The 17,861-nt window shown below is 36.0% G+C and overlaps 1 protein-coding gene across 2 annotated transcripts in view; it reads right to left on the bottom strand.

The window, feature by feature from the left end:
* Positions 1–799: 799 nt before the first annotated feature.
* Positions 800–17,861, bottom strand: part of LOC110377235 (uncharacterized) — a 97,898-nt gene continuing 80,836 nt past the window's right edge. The window contains exons 8-15 of one of the 2 annotated variants that reach the window (XM_049847323.2): positions 10,972–12,211; positions 10,766–10,899; positions 9,292–9,442; positions 8,564–8,693; positions 5,856–6,022; positions 4,827–4,946; positions 4,675–4,745; positions 800–4,592 (exon numbers count right to left, since the gene is read on the bottom strand). In XM_049847323.2, coding sequence (XP_049703280.2) covers positions 3,914–4,592; positions 4,675–4,745; positions 4,827–4,946; positions 5,856–6,022; positions 8,564–8,693; positions 9,292–9,442; positions 10,766–10,899; positions 10,972–12,211 — 2,692 coding nt within the window. In that variant the 3' untranslated portion in view covers positions 800–3,913. The remainder of the gene's footprint in view (positions 4,593–4,674; positions 4,746–4,826; positions 4,947–5,855; positions 6,023–8,563; positions 8,694–9,291; positions 9,443–10,765; positions 10,900–10,971; positions 12,212–17,861) is intronic. The other variant, XM_049847325.2, reaches the window with a different exon arrangement.

Raw genomic sequence — 17,861 nt, 5'->3', positions numbered from 1 at the left:
CCTAACGGGCACAGTAGTACTTACAAGACTTAAAGTTATTAGTACTTAGATTTTCCTTTAAAAACTTGAGGTATCAATAGATTACTTAGTTCTAACTTTTGCACAGTTTTTGATCTATATCTCAGAACGGACAAACATTTCAGCAAAGCTGTCATAGTAAATATTGTTCTACATAAAAAGGCCTATCCAATGATATATATGACATTGCTATTGGTGGGGTATACCAATCTGCCCATTGTCCTTTAACCTAACTTTGAATAAAACCTTTGTAAGAACAAGCATACTTATAAAATACCTACTTAACATAAAGTATTCAATTTGTATCTATCTAATTATGTTTAACGACCCCAACTAATGAGGCCGTGCCTAATATTGGAATAAACACGACAAATAAATATTGGCTCTGATATCTAATACGTTGCTAATGATAGCCATAAAACAGTTATTAGATGCCCTCTGTTATCTTTTTTCCGCAATTAAATATAACATTCCAACAATGAAAGGCATAACGATCAAATAAAGAACATCTTCGATCACGTAAACAATTAACTTTTAACACACTTAAGTCCGCTAAAGGACAATGGGCAGATTGGTATACCCCACCAATAGCAATGTCATATATATCATTGGATAGGCCTTTTTATGTAGAACAACATTTATTATGACAGCTTTGCTGAAATGTTTGTCCGTTCTGAGATAGATCAAAACTGTGCAAAAGTTAGAACTAAGTAATCTATTGATAACTCAAGTTTTAAAGGAAAATCTAAGTACTACCAAGTGTAAGTCTTGTAAGTGCTGTGCCCGTTAGGGTCCATAATTGTTACTATTATGTAGCATTTCAACCTTTTATTGTATCAACTGGATTTTGGGCGTAATGAGAAACCGCACCAATAGCAAAGTCATATATATCGTTGGATAGGTCTTTTTAATTGGAACAATATTTACTATGACTGCTTTGTTCTATTGTTTGTCCGTTATAAAAGGTTGAAATGCTACATACCTAATAGTAACAATTATGGACCCTAACGGGCACAGCAGGTAGCACTTACAAGACTTACACTTGGTAGTACTTAGATTTTCCTTTAAAAATAGATTATTTAGTTCTAACTTTTGCACAGTTTTTGATCTATATCTCAGAACGGACAAACATTTCAACAAAGCTGTCATAGTAAATATTGTTCTACATAAAAAGACCTATCCAATGGTATATATGACATTCCTATTGGTGGGGTATACCAGGTCCCATATATTTGTGCCCATTGTCCTTTTTCAATTACGTTTATATTTATCTGGTCTTAACAGTCAGCGATACTATTTAGGTATCCGTGCATATAATAAAATATATACAGAAATCGTCAATCGTAAGTATTAGATTTCAGCCATAATGCCAACATAATCGGAAGATATAAGTTTACCTACATCTTCTTACAAAAAAAATCCAACTTTATGTATGTTTGTCACATCATTCATTTCTATTGGTAGCAAACGTTCTACTAAATAAAATCTCTGACTGTGCCGCATTAAATACTTTGATAGAGCATGCCCCTCCGATTTTTACAAAATATTAATATAGCTACTACTTAAAATCAATATTATATTGTTACGTTTACTTTATATTTACCTACTATTAGACAGAGAAATGCATAAGACTTTATATATCACTAGATGACTCACATCCAATAGATTTTATCCATTAATTTATTTCAAAGAATTATGTTGGTCCGAAAGTGAAATAGATGATAAGATCTGCAAATTAAGTTTCGTTGTTTGGCCGAACGATAAAGAAGAATGGAAATGAGAATAGATTTTCACAAAATAGGTATATACAAAAGTAAGTTACAAAATTAACAAATAGCAAACATGGGGGAAATTACTGAAAATATTAGCATGTTATATATTATTTTATGAGGATGAAGTTGATGCCTGTATATGGTTAAAGAAAAGTATTTATCAATAAAATAATCACACCATCGCCACATCATGAAAATTGGTCGATTATAAATACTGATATAATTGTCAGTGTAATAGAATTAATAGCTGTAATTAATTTCAATTGTTAGTGACATAGTGGGCTAGTTAATATTCAACAGACATGATTAAATATTGAACATTTCACAAAATATCGGCCGTTAAAATAACGGGACAAATTATGTGACGCGTTAAAATAATGTTATAGGTTTAAACCAGACCGATGATGATAGGCTTTTTGGCGAAAATCATGTTAGCAATAGAAAAAAAAAAAAACAACCATAAACTCAATATTACCCTAGAGTAAGTATAAAAATCTATTCGGAAAATATTGCTTATTCTTTTCAGTATAATTTGTAAGACTTATCAAGTAGGGAATATTAATGAAAGATATAGGTAAGATATAGGACAGGATAAATATAATACACATATTAATAAATATGTGTGGGCATAATAGAGAGAGAAAATTCTAAACTAAAGGCTACTAGGGTGCAACTCTAGGAAGAAGTGAACTCTAATAATTATATTAACACCTAATCCGATGTTTGGCAGTTTTTCATTCATTTCATTAAAATCCTAACTATAAAACATAGTTTCGTTCCTAATTAATTTAGAGATATATTTGTAAAGGGGATGCTTTAAACAAATTAGTTAGTATTTAAACAGGGTCTAAGGGAACCGCAACCCCCACTAGGCCACTATTATGGCTACCCACATCGTTCGCTTCGCCAGTTTTCCTTAATCGCTTTACAAAACTTGTTCGTAAAGTGGTGGTTCTTATGAGACGATTTCATATCCAATAATCATTTATCAAACTGCGCTAATGCATTACCTTGCCGATAAAAGATGGATCGAAATAAAATCCAATCCAATCGAATTACACCGATAAATGAAAGGCATTTCATAAAATTGATATCGGGATAGCGGAAATATATTAAATTAGAGCAGGGTAAGTAAAAGAAGGTAGATAAACTTATTTTTGTCCTTTATAAACTTATCAGACCATATGAACGAAGGAATCCTGTTCAGAAATCGTAATTCTATTTGTATCAGTACATTCTAGGTACTTACTTTCAGACCATACTATCTGCTACCATACGTACTTGTTTGTCGTCTTCCCCTTACCGAATTAATTTGTTTTTATTACTCTGGTACAGTGCTATCTGCTTCATAAAAGTTTTTTCGTTTTTTACCAGTAAAACATAAAATTAAGAATACAGCCATAAAGTCTCTTTTGTTTTGAATTCCATAATTGCCTTTGTTAAATAAGTGAGCTACAGTAAAATTAGGAACGTTAATTATTTACTAATTGGTTTTATTCACAATATTGTTATTCCATTCAACAGCCCAGTAATTACATTTTCAGTGACTAAACCAAATGTTGTTTCGTGGAAACAACTTGACATTTGAACTCTAACTTTTAACTACAAGTACAATAATGTCATTGAATGAAATATCTATCACGATCTAGACTATAGGTTAAAGCACTTTAAATTATCTGGTCATAGCTATGTAATATTCTTCCACATATATAACATTTACGATCTTTAATATCAATTCTACAGATTTACTCATACGTAATATTACGCCTAAAAAAGCTTATATCAATTTACTGGACGTCAACATCTCCGAACCTAACTTACTTACCGAGTACCATTATTTAAATTGTTTGACGCAGATCCAATATTGAAGAAGCAATTAAATGTAAAGTAAGGCAGCCTTCCAAATGTAATAATAATATCAAGACACTGAAATGAACACCGATTCACTAACTAACGCCTGTGAGACGTGTCCGCATCAAACAATGTAAAAAGGCACTAACTCAACCACTACGGGCGTATTCTGGTCGATACTCCTTATCGTTCCCTCGCCGAGCGGCAATGAGAGATGAAAAGTGATTCTGCACAGACCTATTCCATTCCAAATACGGATTATAGCCTTTCGTTCATCCCGGATCTTGTTTAGGATCTAAATTAGCCCGCCTTTCCTGAAGTGCTCCCAATAACGCCTCCCTCACTTCGCGTTCCGAACTACGCCATAATCTTATTAGTTCCTCTTCTGATAAAAGCGACAATTCCGACCTACCTCCCGATGGGGGTACTCTTGGATACGGGGGAGCAGGTGGCAAATCTGAATCATCTTGTGAAACCAAAATTTCAACACTTGCTCTAGAGGTAGGGCAGTCTGTACTAAGGTAATTTTCAGACCTATCGGAAACATCTTGATAAGATCTCGTGGAGGACCCTTCTGCGCGGCGTACCATAGGCGAAGGAGTTCGAAGGCGAGTATTTATGTCTGGAGGAGAACTGGTCAGAACGTCTCGACTTAGCCTTCTTCCTATGTTATGACTTGTGCGTTCATAAATATTTGAGACAGAGTCAGAATTTAAGACGGAATCGGTACTAAATCGCCGTACGTTTAGTCCTGCGAGACTACATCTTTTTCTGCGGCCTCTCGGTGAGCGTAACTGTCGAGGAGATCGGCCGGGTCGCGGCGAGCGATTAGACACGTCTGGGGACGGGGACAAGAATTTGCACTCGGTAACTTCTTCGGATGCTTCAGTTTCTGTCTCTACCGGTTCTTGCTCTTTTATAGAACCTAATGAGTGGTCCCGCTGTTGTACCCTGTTAAAAATAATATGTTTTTCAGTCACTGTAATGTATATTAATTTTTAAAAATACCCGAAATATTTACAACATATATTACCTTCTTATAGCCTGAATCATTTCGTAGAGTTGTGCTTTACTTTTTCGTCGTCTACGCTGTTCGTGTTCCTTCTGAAACAAACGTAATTCCTATCGTAATCTGGCAAATTTAATTACAAATTATTTTATAATGAAGAATAAAAAAGCAATTACCCTTTTGACACTTTTCTGAAAAAGTGAAGTAAAATGTCCTTGTCGTATGGTATTGACGAGTTCACGAGCAGCATGATGTGGCGAAACTAACTCCACGCAGTTTATAAATCTGTACAGTTTCTGTAACAAAAGAACCGCAGACACCGCATATGAGGAACAAAAAAGGCAGTAAACACAGACAACAATGGGTGTAAGGAGACTCGAGTCAGTAAGACAATGCAGCACTGAGAAGCGCTCGTTCAGTGTTAAAAGCCCTGATCAGTGGCGCGGTCGACGTAAGCCTAGAAGAAGCCAACCTGGCTTCACGGTTGAGTAGGGCAAACAATGTGCCACAAAGTGAGGCCAGCCCCGCCGGCGAACTTGCCATCATACGATAGCCTTTGACTTATACTACTCGGCTGGATATAATACACATTACCTACAGTTTAGTTAAGAGGATTATTTTAGGTTGTTACATTAACAGCAACATTTTATGTACTATACAACGATGTACTTAAAACATAATGGCGTAGTTAGTGCTCAAGTTTCACGGGAAAGGCTGCTAAGATTTATTTCTCACAGCTAGTTACATTATTACATGATATTTCTCGGAATAAATGTGCCCTTTAGGAGAATCGCTTTCAGGTTTTTCTTTTGTTACAGTAATCGATTATGTCTACAGAAAAAAGGGAATATTTAGAGGTAGAAGTTTTTTGCACATACAAAAGTATGAAGTTAGGGTACTTTTGCAGAAAAAAATAAATATTTTATCCAACGTAAGGTATCCTAGGTAATTATGATCTCAGGCAGCAGCCTTCTTCATTCATTATGAATAAACATGTTCCTCGGTTGCAACTTTGTACTTTGTTAAATAAAATAATATTTTCAACTTAGTTTAGAGAAAAACCAAAACTTGGCTCTTTGTTGCTTGTTTCAACGTACAAAACCGAAAGTTCCACAGTATAAAAATATTATACTATTATGTTACTGTGCTTAAAAAGTGAATAGTTATAAATAAAAATGGTTCGGGATATAAAAAAAACAACTCACCTGGCTGAAAAACATGATGTTCCTACTCCTCCATATAGTACCTTTAGGCTGGTGACGCAGGACGGGCAGGGTGTATTTATAAAACAAATGCTCCAAGATCAATATGAGACAGCCGACGATCATACCAACTCCTAGTAGGATGAAAACACCCGCAACAGCTGCCACCCCTTCAAACAAAGATTACTTATTTAAAAAATCCATCTTCTTACTTATTCAGAAATATTTTTTGTCGAAACAAAAATGTAAATTAACTTTAGTACCATAAAATGTTTTTTTACTATCAGAAATTGCCTCTTATTACGTTTCTATAATTTTATTATCAGGTGGATAGATACCAAGAAAATTACTCATCGCTAGGACTTAGTTCTTGCCTAAATAAATAAACTGACAAGTTTGTATAATAAAACATTTGAATGTTTGTTCTTGGAAACCCTTAAAAATGTTTCTTATTTAATTAAACACGAATACAGCAAAAGTTTAGCCCGAAATAATAATTTAAAGCAGACGTTTTATCAGTGGAATGCTCCGGGCTACTTAATTACTCTGTGTTACTTCCATATTAATTTCATCAAGGTCGAAGGTTTTTACAGTGATCTCCAGGAAAATGTTCTTATTTAAATATATTAATGTACTCCATGAAATAAACATTACTCTTCCAGTAATTGCCATTAATTTTAAATGCTGATTAATTTAACAGACTGATATTTATTCTTTTTAAAATTCCTCGATAGTCTAGCTGTCTTATGATTTCCTGGGAAGGGATTTACGGCATCAATATTACAAGCCTCTATAAGCCTAGCTCTAGTTTTATACGAAAGTATGCAAATATGGGCACCATCTTACTTTGATAACTGTAGTAAAACTTTGTAGGCGCGTTTGTTATAGTATCAAGTTTCTACATGAAAGCAATTTATGTACGTATTGCTCCGAAATGTACAGATTTCGACAATCAAGCAACAATAAATTAATTTGAGTATTAATAAGTATAAAAAATAATCTTAGATTGAAGATAATTCATTTTACTAATATAACACAAGATTTATTGGCGCCATTTTCCTCACAGATTTATATTAGGGAAATATAAGTAGGTAGGGGAATTCTTTTGATATGAAGTTGGTTTCGTTGTTACCACGATGTATGGGGCCCATTACGTAATCTATCAGATTGGCAATTTGTACCATGTCCGAGGATGCTTGTTAAATTGATCGATGTTTTATAATCAGAAAATGGACTATTTATTGGTACCTACATGGGGTTATCTATGGGATAAGAAATTGTATTACTTCTTTTCTTTAAAGGTCATATTTGGAACTATGCTGTTTTAAGAATTATTTTGGCTTTGCAACAATCGGAATCGACTTTGTCCAATGTGCAAAAGGTCACATTTCGTTGTGATTAAACCAGAGAAGTATTATTTACATTTTTTACAGTATTTTAGACCAACGAACTTCGCAAATGCCAGAACAGAATAAATCGCGTAATAAATTAAATTAAAAGACACTGCAACTTAAAATCACCTAGTCAGCACCTTTACCTATATTTTTTTCAACTTATGTTATTCAAAATATTTTACATCTACTAAGAATTGTCAATAGGGTTCATAGGCGTATAAAATTTTGTGAGGAAACTCTTACCTAAGATAGCAAAATATAGATACGAAAACTTGGATGCGGCAATAGCAATGAGAAGTCATAGCGAACCGCGAAGTTTTATAGCTTTCTGAGATATACTTGGAGATACCAGATCACTTGGCTCGCACAATGGAACTTACCCAATGCTGACGGAGTGAGTTCAGTTATTATACGCCAAATGTAGCTGGCATTTACAATGCGCACAAATATTAAAAAATATATAATTTGACCAAAAAGATGACTTTTTACATACAAATAAAGCAAAAACTTTGATATAAAAAACCCCCTGTAAGAAGCGACTCTCAATTCCTTCACGTCACTTTACGTTTAATCGCGCCTGCGAGAGTTTATCCCAAATAAGAGATAAACATACTGTCGGTGTCAGCTCAATTTTTTCAAGCGATAAATCCTATGTTTAATCTTTTAGGTCGCCCTGGTGGTAATACTTCTCCCTTCACAGCGACGTTGAGGGGTTGGATTAACGTGGGGGTGGCGATAAATTCTAATGAAATTTCCGCCAGAGGCAAACCATCTGACTACGTAAAGTAACGAATACACATTAAAGTAGTTACAAACAAGATTACCTCAACATCATCATCATCCTCCGAGCCTTTTCCCAATCATGTTGGGGGTCGGCTTCCAGTCTAACAGGATTCAGCTGAGTACCAGTGCTTTACAAGAAGCGACTGCCTATCTGACCTCCTCAACCCAGTTACCCGGGCAACCCGATACCCCTTGGTTAGACTGGTGTCAGACTTACTGGCTTCTGACTACCCGTAACGACTGCCAAGGATGTTCAATGACAGCCGGGACCTACAGTTTAACGTGCCATCCGAAACACAGTCAATGGTGTCTAAGATATACTTAGAAAGTACATACAAACTTAGAAAAGTTGCATTGGTACTTGCCTGACCTGGGATCGAACCTCAACATCATAATGTGTAATTTCGATACATTAATATTAATGAGCATGAAACAAAACAACTTGCTCCTCTAATTAGCTTTAAACGCCTTTTGTCAGCGGAGCTGAAAAGTTCTTCAAAATAAGTGAAACTGTCTCTTTAAACTAAAGCTTACCGAGTGGCTTCGGTTGGATTCCATAGTCTGGACTGAGTTTGAAACAAGGCAAGCCGCCGTACCACTTCTCCGTTAAAATGTCCATGTAGCCGTTTGATGAGTATTTAGCTATCACAGCCGAAATGCTATCCTAAAACAAAAAAAAAGCGTTTTTGAAACTCGTTCGCGGATGTTGCAAAATGCAAATATATACAAGTGAGCATAATTGTAAATGTCAGAACAATCGGACCGCACCCTAACAATTACAAAAAAAAAAACAATAGCGTCACATCTGCGTCGATTTTTCTGTTCGTGTATAACAAAGCTTTTTGACGCTAACGGGAAAATCTCAAAGCGTGACATGGTTTGAAACAAAAACTCGCTTTTGGATCCATTGATTTATGTCACTGATTCACGTAAACCTCGGGGGTATATTGAACAACGTCAAGATAAAATGACGTATAATCGGTTGAGCTGGAGCTACATGACACCCGACTATCGATCACACCATTAGGAGTTCGTGTGCGTCATCCATCAATCTTTCCGCGTAAAGATCCGGAGTCGTTCCCCAACCACTCAGGCCTCCTATAAGTCCTTCAAATTCATGTAAATCTACGCTACATTTCTCTGGAAACGTTGCTTAGTCACACTCCGCCTAATTTGGGGCACACACATATCTTGCGTAACATAATGCTTACGCTGATCCTCTGTCGAAAAATATAGATTAATTATAAGTTTGTAGGTCGTACTTTTAGAGGGAAGCCTTTGGCCATGCCAATGGCGTAAGCGTCTTCGGCTAGTGGGTGGTCACCAATGCGTTGTAGCTTACATCCGTGGTCAGTGGCCCGGTAATAGTCTAACACAGGAGAATCAGCTATTAAAAGATCCAATGTACCGTTCCTGCAACAAAAAAATATATAGAAATAATTACGCAATACAGGTAAAAAATTGGAAAACTTGTATTTTTTTTTCAAGATATACAAAATTTTATAAATAGCTCGTAGCGCTTGGGCCGATAGCAAACTTATTCCTGATAAATAGCTAGAAAACAGTATATAAAATTAAGAAAGAACACCTACTTTTAAATACTTATGCAATTTTTCTTTAATAATAATAAACTTTTTTACTGAATAATTAAATTTTAATAGAAAGCTGAGTTACTCGGTAGTACCTAAGTATCGGTAATAACCACTTTTGGTTTCCAGCATATCTAGCACTAGGAAGCGATGTGACTTTTGGGGTGCTGTCGCTTGGTAAACATTTCGACGTGAAAAAGGATTAATATTTAGCCCAACTTCAACAAACTATTTTGTCTTTCGACTTTAATCTGACGTGTAAATAAGGCGCAATATATCTAGCTATAGAGACTTCACCTCAACATTACAGCCACGGAAAGTTTGGAGCTTCATGTCTTTTGTTTTGACTAACGCCGGCTGAGACTTTATAGCTTAATTGGTGAAATACGAAAGCTGGCACTAAATCTGACTATAAAACAAATGTACTAAAAGGTATTAAGTAGCGATCGGGGTCCTGCAGGCTTGAAAATTTTAAGAGTTCATAAAATTCAAAGCGTTTTTTGAATCAAATTAACGACGTTGCTATCGACATTCGGATTCCTTTCATTAAAATTAATGTTCCCATTTGAGTTAAAGCCATTTATTGAGCTAATTACTTCAAAAAAGGTTACTATAGCATTAATAATGAATACTTAACGGATGAGGTTTATTTTACATGCGCTTCAAATTAATTGATGTTGTTTTACAGAAGAGGGTGAACGGATTGACGGACTTATTAAAAGCAGGGGCTGGTTACCAGCAGTCGTTTTCGGTAATCATGTTACTTGGCGGACACACTGCCGTGTGTCTAGATCGCAAACAGTGTTGAGCTGCAAAGTTGTTAAATCTCGTCTCAGGGTGATATTCCGTATACTTAAATCATAACTAAAATGTAGGTACACACCCAAACAAAAAATTTTTTGATGTAAAACACATGTTAATAAAAATACATTGTAAAGATAACTCTTACAACATCTGCTAACAGTAAATTCCAGGTTTAAAACTACAACGCTATAATTTTAAAGTAGCATCGCGCGATTTTATATGCTTACCGCTAGCTAACTTATGCCTGAACTTATAACTTGAGTTAAATTATAATTTAGAGGCCAGACGCACCAACTTTATTATACCGCCTGCGTTCATAGAAAAGGTTCGTATACTGTCTTACCTGAGTCTCTGGATACCTTCTTCAACATCTTGGAGGGCGTAACGACGCATTTGTTGCGCCAGCTGTGGATTATTTCGTTGAACGTAGTACTCAGACACCGACGACCTGGCCGTCCCCACTCGTAATGACAGCCACTGCAATATTATAATAACTATGAGAAACTTTTCAGACGCACAATTTATAACAGTATACGTTCCCCTACTTACATTACTTCGACCTTGGTAGTCATCAACAGCATTGTGAAAAAACAATCCAGCAATCAAGGCCGCTATGTTGGCAGTGTAACTGGCGACGAATATCACAGAAAAACCACCCCAAACGTTTATTAGAAACTTATTAGGCCAACTTTTTGGTGCTTTGAATGCTACCAAATGTCCACATAAAAGGCCCCACATAACCCATAGCGCGCTGGAAATGCTAAAGTTCTTCGATCTTTGCCGTCCCCAAGGGTTTAATCCAAAGGGTGAGAGCCATTCGTATATTGCCACTGCTATAGCAGTTACATTGAGCGAAGTAAATATTGCAATCCATAATTCTGGCGAAAATGGCAAAAGAAACGCAAGCAATGGAATGTCGGGTCTTTGATTTGGGGCGGCAAGTATTGACACACCGCTAAAAAAATAAGGTTGACTGTAGTCTATGACTTCGGCCCGAGCGGCGGACACGCTGAGTGCGGCAAACGACATGTGAGCGGCACCAGACACTAAATCCCCTATAATACCATTCCATTTTTCAACGCTTTCATCTGGTTCCATATCAAATAGGTATGGCATTTCTTCTGCGTCCTCCTCCACTGATTTGTAACCGTTACGGTATTGTGAACGATAACTTTGGTAATTTATTGGGGCATATTCGCTCGCGACGGTTTTATATTCGAAAATTCGGTGAAATGGTTTGATAAGTTTTCTGGATCCGTATAGTCCGTCCTCTACAATGTATAAATGAAAATCAAATTCTAGTTCTTGTGCGATGTTTTCTAAAAGATCCATTGCGAGTCCATAGCAACAATGCGTTTCCATTTTAGTGAATACTGGTTTAGACGTGGGGAAGAAAAAATCATCCTGATCACTTTCCCTTTCCAATTCATTGAACGCTAGGGTCAGATTATCTCTGTCGGACGTTTGTGGTCGGTGACATAGAAGGCCCCGGAGACATTGGCCGTCCTCATCGAGTTCTCCTTCCATGACGAAGGGCGGGGCTAGTGCTGTCACGATGCGGAATATTGTCCGGGCACCATCGGATTGTCCGTGTGCCACGAGTCTGCCTCCGGGCCACACTATGGTATGGAGTCTGACACTGCGACCGAGCACTCGGCCGACTTGTCTCCACATATTCTCGCCGTCGGGTCCAGGAACTAGGTTCAAGAGAGCGAAAGAAGCTGTTAATGATCGCTCTGGTCGCTCTGTGCCACCAGCGAGCGCCGCCGCTGAAGATATGCGTGTTTCTCTGTGAACAACAAACATATGGTTAGTATGTATTTATATAAAGGACCTTTATTTTAAACATGATTATTTGATTAAATCGTATTTTTAAGGTAGAAATAATTCGAGAATAAATACTACGTGAGTGCAAGTCATATTGTTAGCTTCATTCTCGAAACAACGAAATAAAAGCCTATAAATTCTTCGAATTTCTTTTTAAAATAATTGCTATTCATGGAATCCACTAGAATTGAATCAATATTTTATTTTCATGAAAATACCCGGTATTTATTTCCGTTGCCTTTAGTACTCATAACATAATCCGGCAAATAAAAGTACCTTCAACAGACATGTTTCCATTTACAAACTATTATTATATTAGCAATGGATATGGCATATTTCAAAATAAATAGGATGTAACAGGTTCCATTAAAACTAGTGTATTCAATCTCCTGTTATTGTTGAGGTAACAGGAAATATTAATTTTATACCAAAATCACGATGGCGACTCAAATTGAACTTTATGATATTGAATTGAATGAATTCTCCGAATTGAAATTTTTCTGAAAAATGAGTGAGCACTGCATTTAAATTATTTTGTTACTTTATACTTCTACAATAAGTAGGTTAAAGAAATGTAAAATAGATGTGGAATAATATCATAATTACAATTATATCTAATATCTTATTTATTTATTTATTTATTTATTTAATGCTTCTGCACATTTCGTACAAGGCGGACTTAACGCCATAGGCGTTTTCTGCCAGTCTACCTTTGGGTGGTGGAGAAAAAGCTGTGGTAGGTGCAAAGTTTTTGTTAAAAATATTGTCAACAAAGAACACAAAAATATATATATATTTACAATATATGAATAATAATAAATATACAGTATACATACATACTTAAATACATACATACTACAATACATACAATATTACATTTGCCAAGAGAGGCCAAGAAACAAATTAACAACAAAAAAAAAGTAAAAAAAAAATTAAGAAAAAAACAACAAAAAAAAACTGTCTACAGTTGCGACTCTGCCAATTTCCTATGGATGTGGTCGCGTAATTTCTTTTTGAAGGAATAACGACTCTTGACCATCCTGATCTCCAGCGGTAGCTCATTCCAGAGAAGAATAGACTTAACAAAGAAGGAAGAATGAATAATATCTGAACGGTGAGCAAGGCAGTGAAGAAGACGATTATTAGAGGAGCGGAGATTTTTATTGTGCTGTGAACACACATACTGAAAGTGGGAGGTTAAGTATGAAGGTGAAGATGGGGTAAATAGTATAGAAAAAAGAGTAGTTAAAGCCCTCATCACACGTCGTTGTCTTATCGGTAGCTTAAGTTGCGCTCGATACGCTGACACATGATCGTACTTGCGGAGATTAAAAACGAATCGAATGCAATTGTTGAGAAGCCGGTCAAGTTTATTGAGCAGATCTGCATTCAGGTCATAGTAGCAAACATCACCATAGTCAATTATGGGAAAGATTAAGGTTTGCATAAGCGTCGCCTTAACATTGAAAGGGAGAAAATTTTTCAAGCGATAGAGGAACCGTAGCGTGCTAGTAACTTTCTGACTGACAGCTGCAACCTGTGATTGCCAGTTTAACGTGGAGTCAATGTGTAGGCCAAGATTTTTCACAGAGCAACTGTACGGAATGTTGATGCCGTTAAAAGCTAAAGGTGGCAAGCCAACACTATCAACTTTGCTCATAGTTCTCGAGCTCCCAATAATAATGGCTTGACATTTGGTAGGGTTAACCTCCACCCCAAACCTGTCAGACCAATTTTTCACTACTTCTAGATCAGAATTAATTAGATCAAGCGTATTAATCAAGTCCGTAGCTTTGGTGTGTCGATAAAGCTGCAAGTCATCAGCATAAAGATGATACGAACACTGAAGCTCGAGAGTGAGTAGATTTATAAATATCGAGAATAGAAGAGGTGAGAGTATGCCGCCTTGTGGAATATCATCTTCCTGTCTTTGTCAAAATTGTTTTCAGATTGAAGTAGCAGAATTTCTAAGGAAAAATATATTAAATTTTGTACACAATAATTTATATTCGTATTAATACTTAAAAAAATGTTCATTATATAAACTTATGTATCTGTAGAACTGGGGAAGTAACAAAATTGCGTGAATTTTTGGCCTCAGCCGAGGAAATGGGTGTGAACATGCAATATCCGAGTTGGGCCGCCAATACCCGCACTCGACCCGGCCTCGGTCCGCACAAAATGATAAAATAACACTACATGCGACCCGAGCTGTTTCAATATTTTAATGTTCTCCTTTCAACATAATTCTTCCTCAAGTTTTCCACGCACGTACGCCTTCTGATTTTGGTTATTTTTAAAATGGTGTGTGTATTTTATGTACCAGGATAATTCTTTAAAACAAATATAATACTTACTGATACATAGATATTTGATGTGTAACATGTGTCACATGTCTTTGCTTTTTAATTTAATTAATCACAGTTTAAAATACTTATTTTTAATATGTTAATATGTCATTTGTGTCGCAGAATACGTTTCCTGTGAAATAAGCGGCACACCGCTTTAACATGCCACGGCTTGTAATCGGTGTCACTCATTTTTCCGCTTCACTGACGCATCACAATTTCGCGACATAAAATTAAACATTCATGTTATTACAAGAAAAACAAGGACAAATTGCCAATCAAAATAAACAAAATGTATATTATTGTACAACGTTTCTTCTATTAGGAAGGTATATTTTTTTATATCAGACGGAGCAAACGTCAAACGGTCACCGCCGAAGGCTGTTGAAAGTTTCACTCATCTCTAATCCGGGATTTGGAAACAGAGCAAACGGCCCGAGGAGCCTCTCTCCAGGCAAGAGCGAGCGGCTCGAAATACGAGATTCCCCAAGCCCAAACAGCAGATGTCTGCTTACCATTATTATTCCTACTGCGTAAAACCAAAAGGGATTTCCCGCAACATGCCAAATAACTTTGTTTCAGAAGAAGTTAAAATTAAAGGCATTATTTATCTACCACTGTTTACCTCGCCCAACATTGTGAAAGTATTGAAAGCCGATCTTTTTTCTGTTTTGTTGCTTCATTGTTTGCATAGTAACATTTTATCGAGCCGAACAAATGAGCCGCCGTGGCCGTGGGTGTCCACTTTAGCAAATTTTGGCTCGTGTACGATATAATGGAGGGACTTCTTATCTTACAAGAAAAGGTTAAGATGTCAAACATGTGTAATAAAAAGGAAAATCATTGCGGACAACGAAGCATTGTAATGGCAGCTAAGCCGAGAGTGCGTAAAACTGTATTCACCAGTGACCTGACCTATTTAGCCGCCCTAATTTCTGAATGAACTAAAAAGGGAACTATCTGCGTCAAGTCATGTCAATAGATGGCGATCATTTCGTCGAGTCAGCCTGCACAGCCTGGCCGTCTGCCAAAACTTGCTGCCGTGCAGTTCCGACCGATTTATGATAATGTGATCGACTTGGATTTTACCCAAAAATATTATTGATACACTTACTGTAATATTTCTAAAACAATCTTAATTAATTTCTTTTGCAGTTGTTTATTTCTTTTAACTAACAAACGAAAGTAAAAATCGATTAAAATCCCTTTGCTAGTTTGGAAAATAGCTTTTTACCGCATAAATCAATCAGTAGACATCGATATATTGCCTCAAAGTAGGCAGATTAACCTTAATGACTGCGCTGTCCGGCAGTACTAATTAATAAAACAATTGTGCGCAGTCTAATTATTTGGTTAACACCGGTGTATTTGAAAGGATTTAATTAAACGAATTGGTGTTCCGGACAGTTTCCATTTTCATCGAATACTCGTTTTATTTTCGTAACGTTGTGCCCATTACAAATATCATAAGGAAAATTACTTTTTAAAATCTGAAGTTGCTAACAGACAAGGAATGTTTTATGAGTTCAGGGATTTTAATATTACCTTCTATTTAGGTAGATGGAATGCGCGCTACTTAGCTTCAAATTGGAAGTACGAACTAATTTAAACGCCAGTGAATGGAGGCAATGCTATTAGTCACTTGTCGTACAAAAACAGCGAACTATCTCAGAGCTTTCCTTAATTTTCTAAATTGACTCGGTGATTTCACATGGAGCAACTTCAAGAACTGGGTGAAAACTTGCCGCTAAAACATCCATTTTTTACTAGCCGTTGCTTGGCCAGAAAACAATACTAACGACGGCGAAGTTTTAAAAGTACTTTAAAATGTATGCTGGAGAGGATTAAATAAAATACTTTCAGTTTTGTTTGTTTGTTGAAAAGTAATTTTAGAAAGATTTGTAAGTTTTGTAAAGAGTTGCGTTTGAGTAAAGAAATTATTTTTAAGAAATACTAGCCGTTTTCCCGCGGTTTCACCCGCGTCTCGTGGTAACTATTGCCCGTACCGGGATAAAATATAGCCTATGTTACTCGTGGATAATGTAGCATTCGAATGGTGAAATAATTTTTAAAAACTGTCCAGTAGTTTTTGAGCCTATTCATTACAACCAAACAAACAAACAAACAAAGTTTTCCTCTTTATAATATTAGTATAGAAGTATAGACGAAATAGAAGTTTGGTTTAAGATAGGTAAACAGCCATAAAAATATTAGGGTCGGATTTAAGCTAACAAATGTCTAGGACTGTCTTGATAAATGGTATCTCAAAAAGGTTTCTGATATAGGTATATTTATTCTTTTTCATATAGAACACTGATATACATAGAGGTTGTTCTATGTATTTGTAAACTGTTCATCAGTCTCCTAAGATCATGATTTAGAAAAAAGAGAATTGATTCAAGACAAGCTTCATTTATCATTTGTCGGATCCCAAGCATTTACGCGCTTCTTCTGGATACATTACGCCAATCCCTGAATAGGTTAAGATCGGATGCCGATCACGTATTTTATTGAATAACGTTCCCTGAAGCGTGTGCCTTCCAACACCACTATTAAGGGGTCAAGAGCGAGAGGTCCTTGAATGTCTCACCTAGAAACATGACCTGATTTATCGCTCTAATATCGTTTATCCTTGTATCTAGCTAAAATAAGGCTTTTGTTTCAGAAATATTATTTAGAACATTAATTAGGTAAACACAATTACTGGAATATGCTTTATACAACAGCTTTAATTAAATTCTTTTTTGCTCCTCAACTTTGGTAGCGAGATCTTTGTTTATTATTCGCTATTATCAATACCTAAAAATGTTTCTTAACTTCATTATTAATAAAAATATTTCTTTAAATAAATGACTTATTCATTCAGGATACAAAATCGGATTTAATTGTATTCCACATTTTCACAAAGGTTTTATCCTTGAAAGATAAAGCAATCCCTTAGTACGTCCTTCTTAAGTATAGCAGCCGTGGGAGGCTAATAGTTTATTTAAGAAAGGCATGCGGGTTACCTTAAGTCAAGCTTATCCCAGTAATAAAAGCGATGGTTTCCAATTTCAGGTTATATCACTTGCACCATAAAAAAGAGATTTTACTGTTCTCCACAAGTTTTCTGCTGCTGAAGATAGGTACGCGTCACAGACATAATTTTGCAAGTAGGGTTATATACCCACTTTCAATAAAAAAAAACTCGTACATAGGTACTTTAAAACTGATCTGATCTTCCGTAAATTAAAAAAATATTAAATTAAAAAAAACTATGTAGGT

The sequence above is a fragment of the Helicoverpa armigera genome, chromosome 4 (assembly GCF_030705265.1).
Source record: "Helicoverpa armigera isolate CAAS_96S chromosome 4, ASM3070526v1, whole genome shotgun sequence".
NCBI classification, from domain to species: Eukaryota; Metazoa; Arthropoda; class Insecta; order Lepidoptera; family Noctuidae; genus Helicoverpa; species Helicoverpa armigera.
The sequence above is the reverse complement of the archived record's forward strand: the minus strand, read 5'-3'. Positions and strand labels throughout refer to the sequence as shown.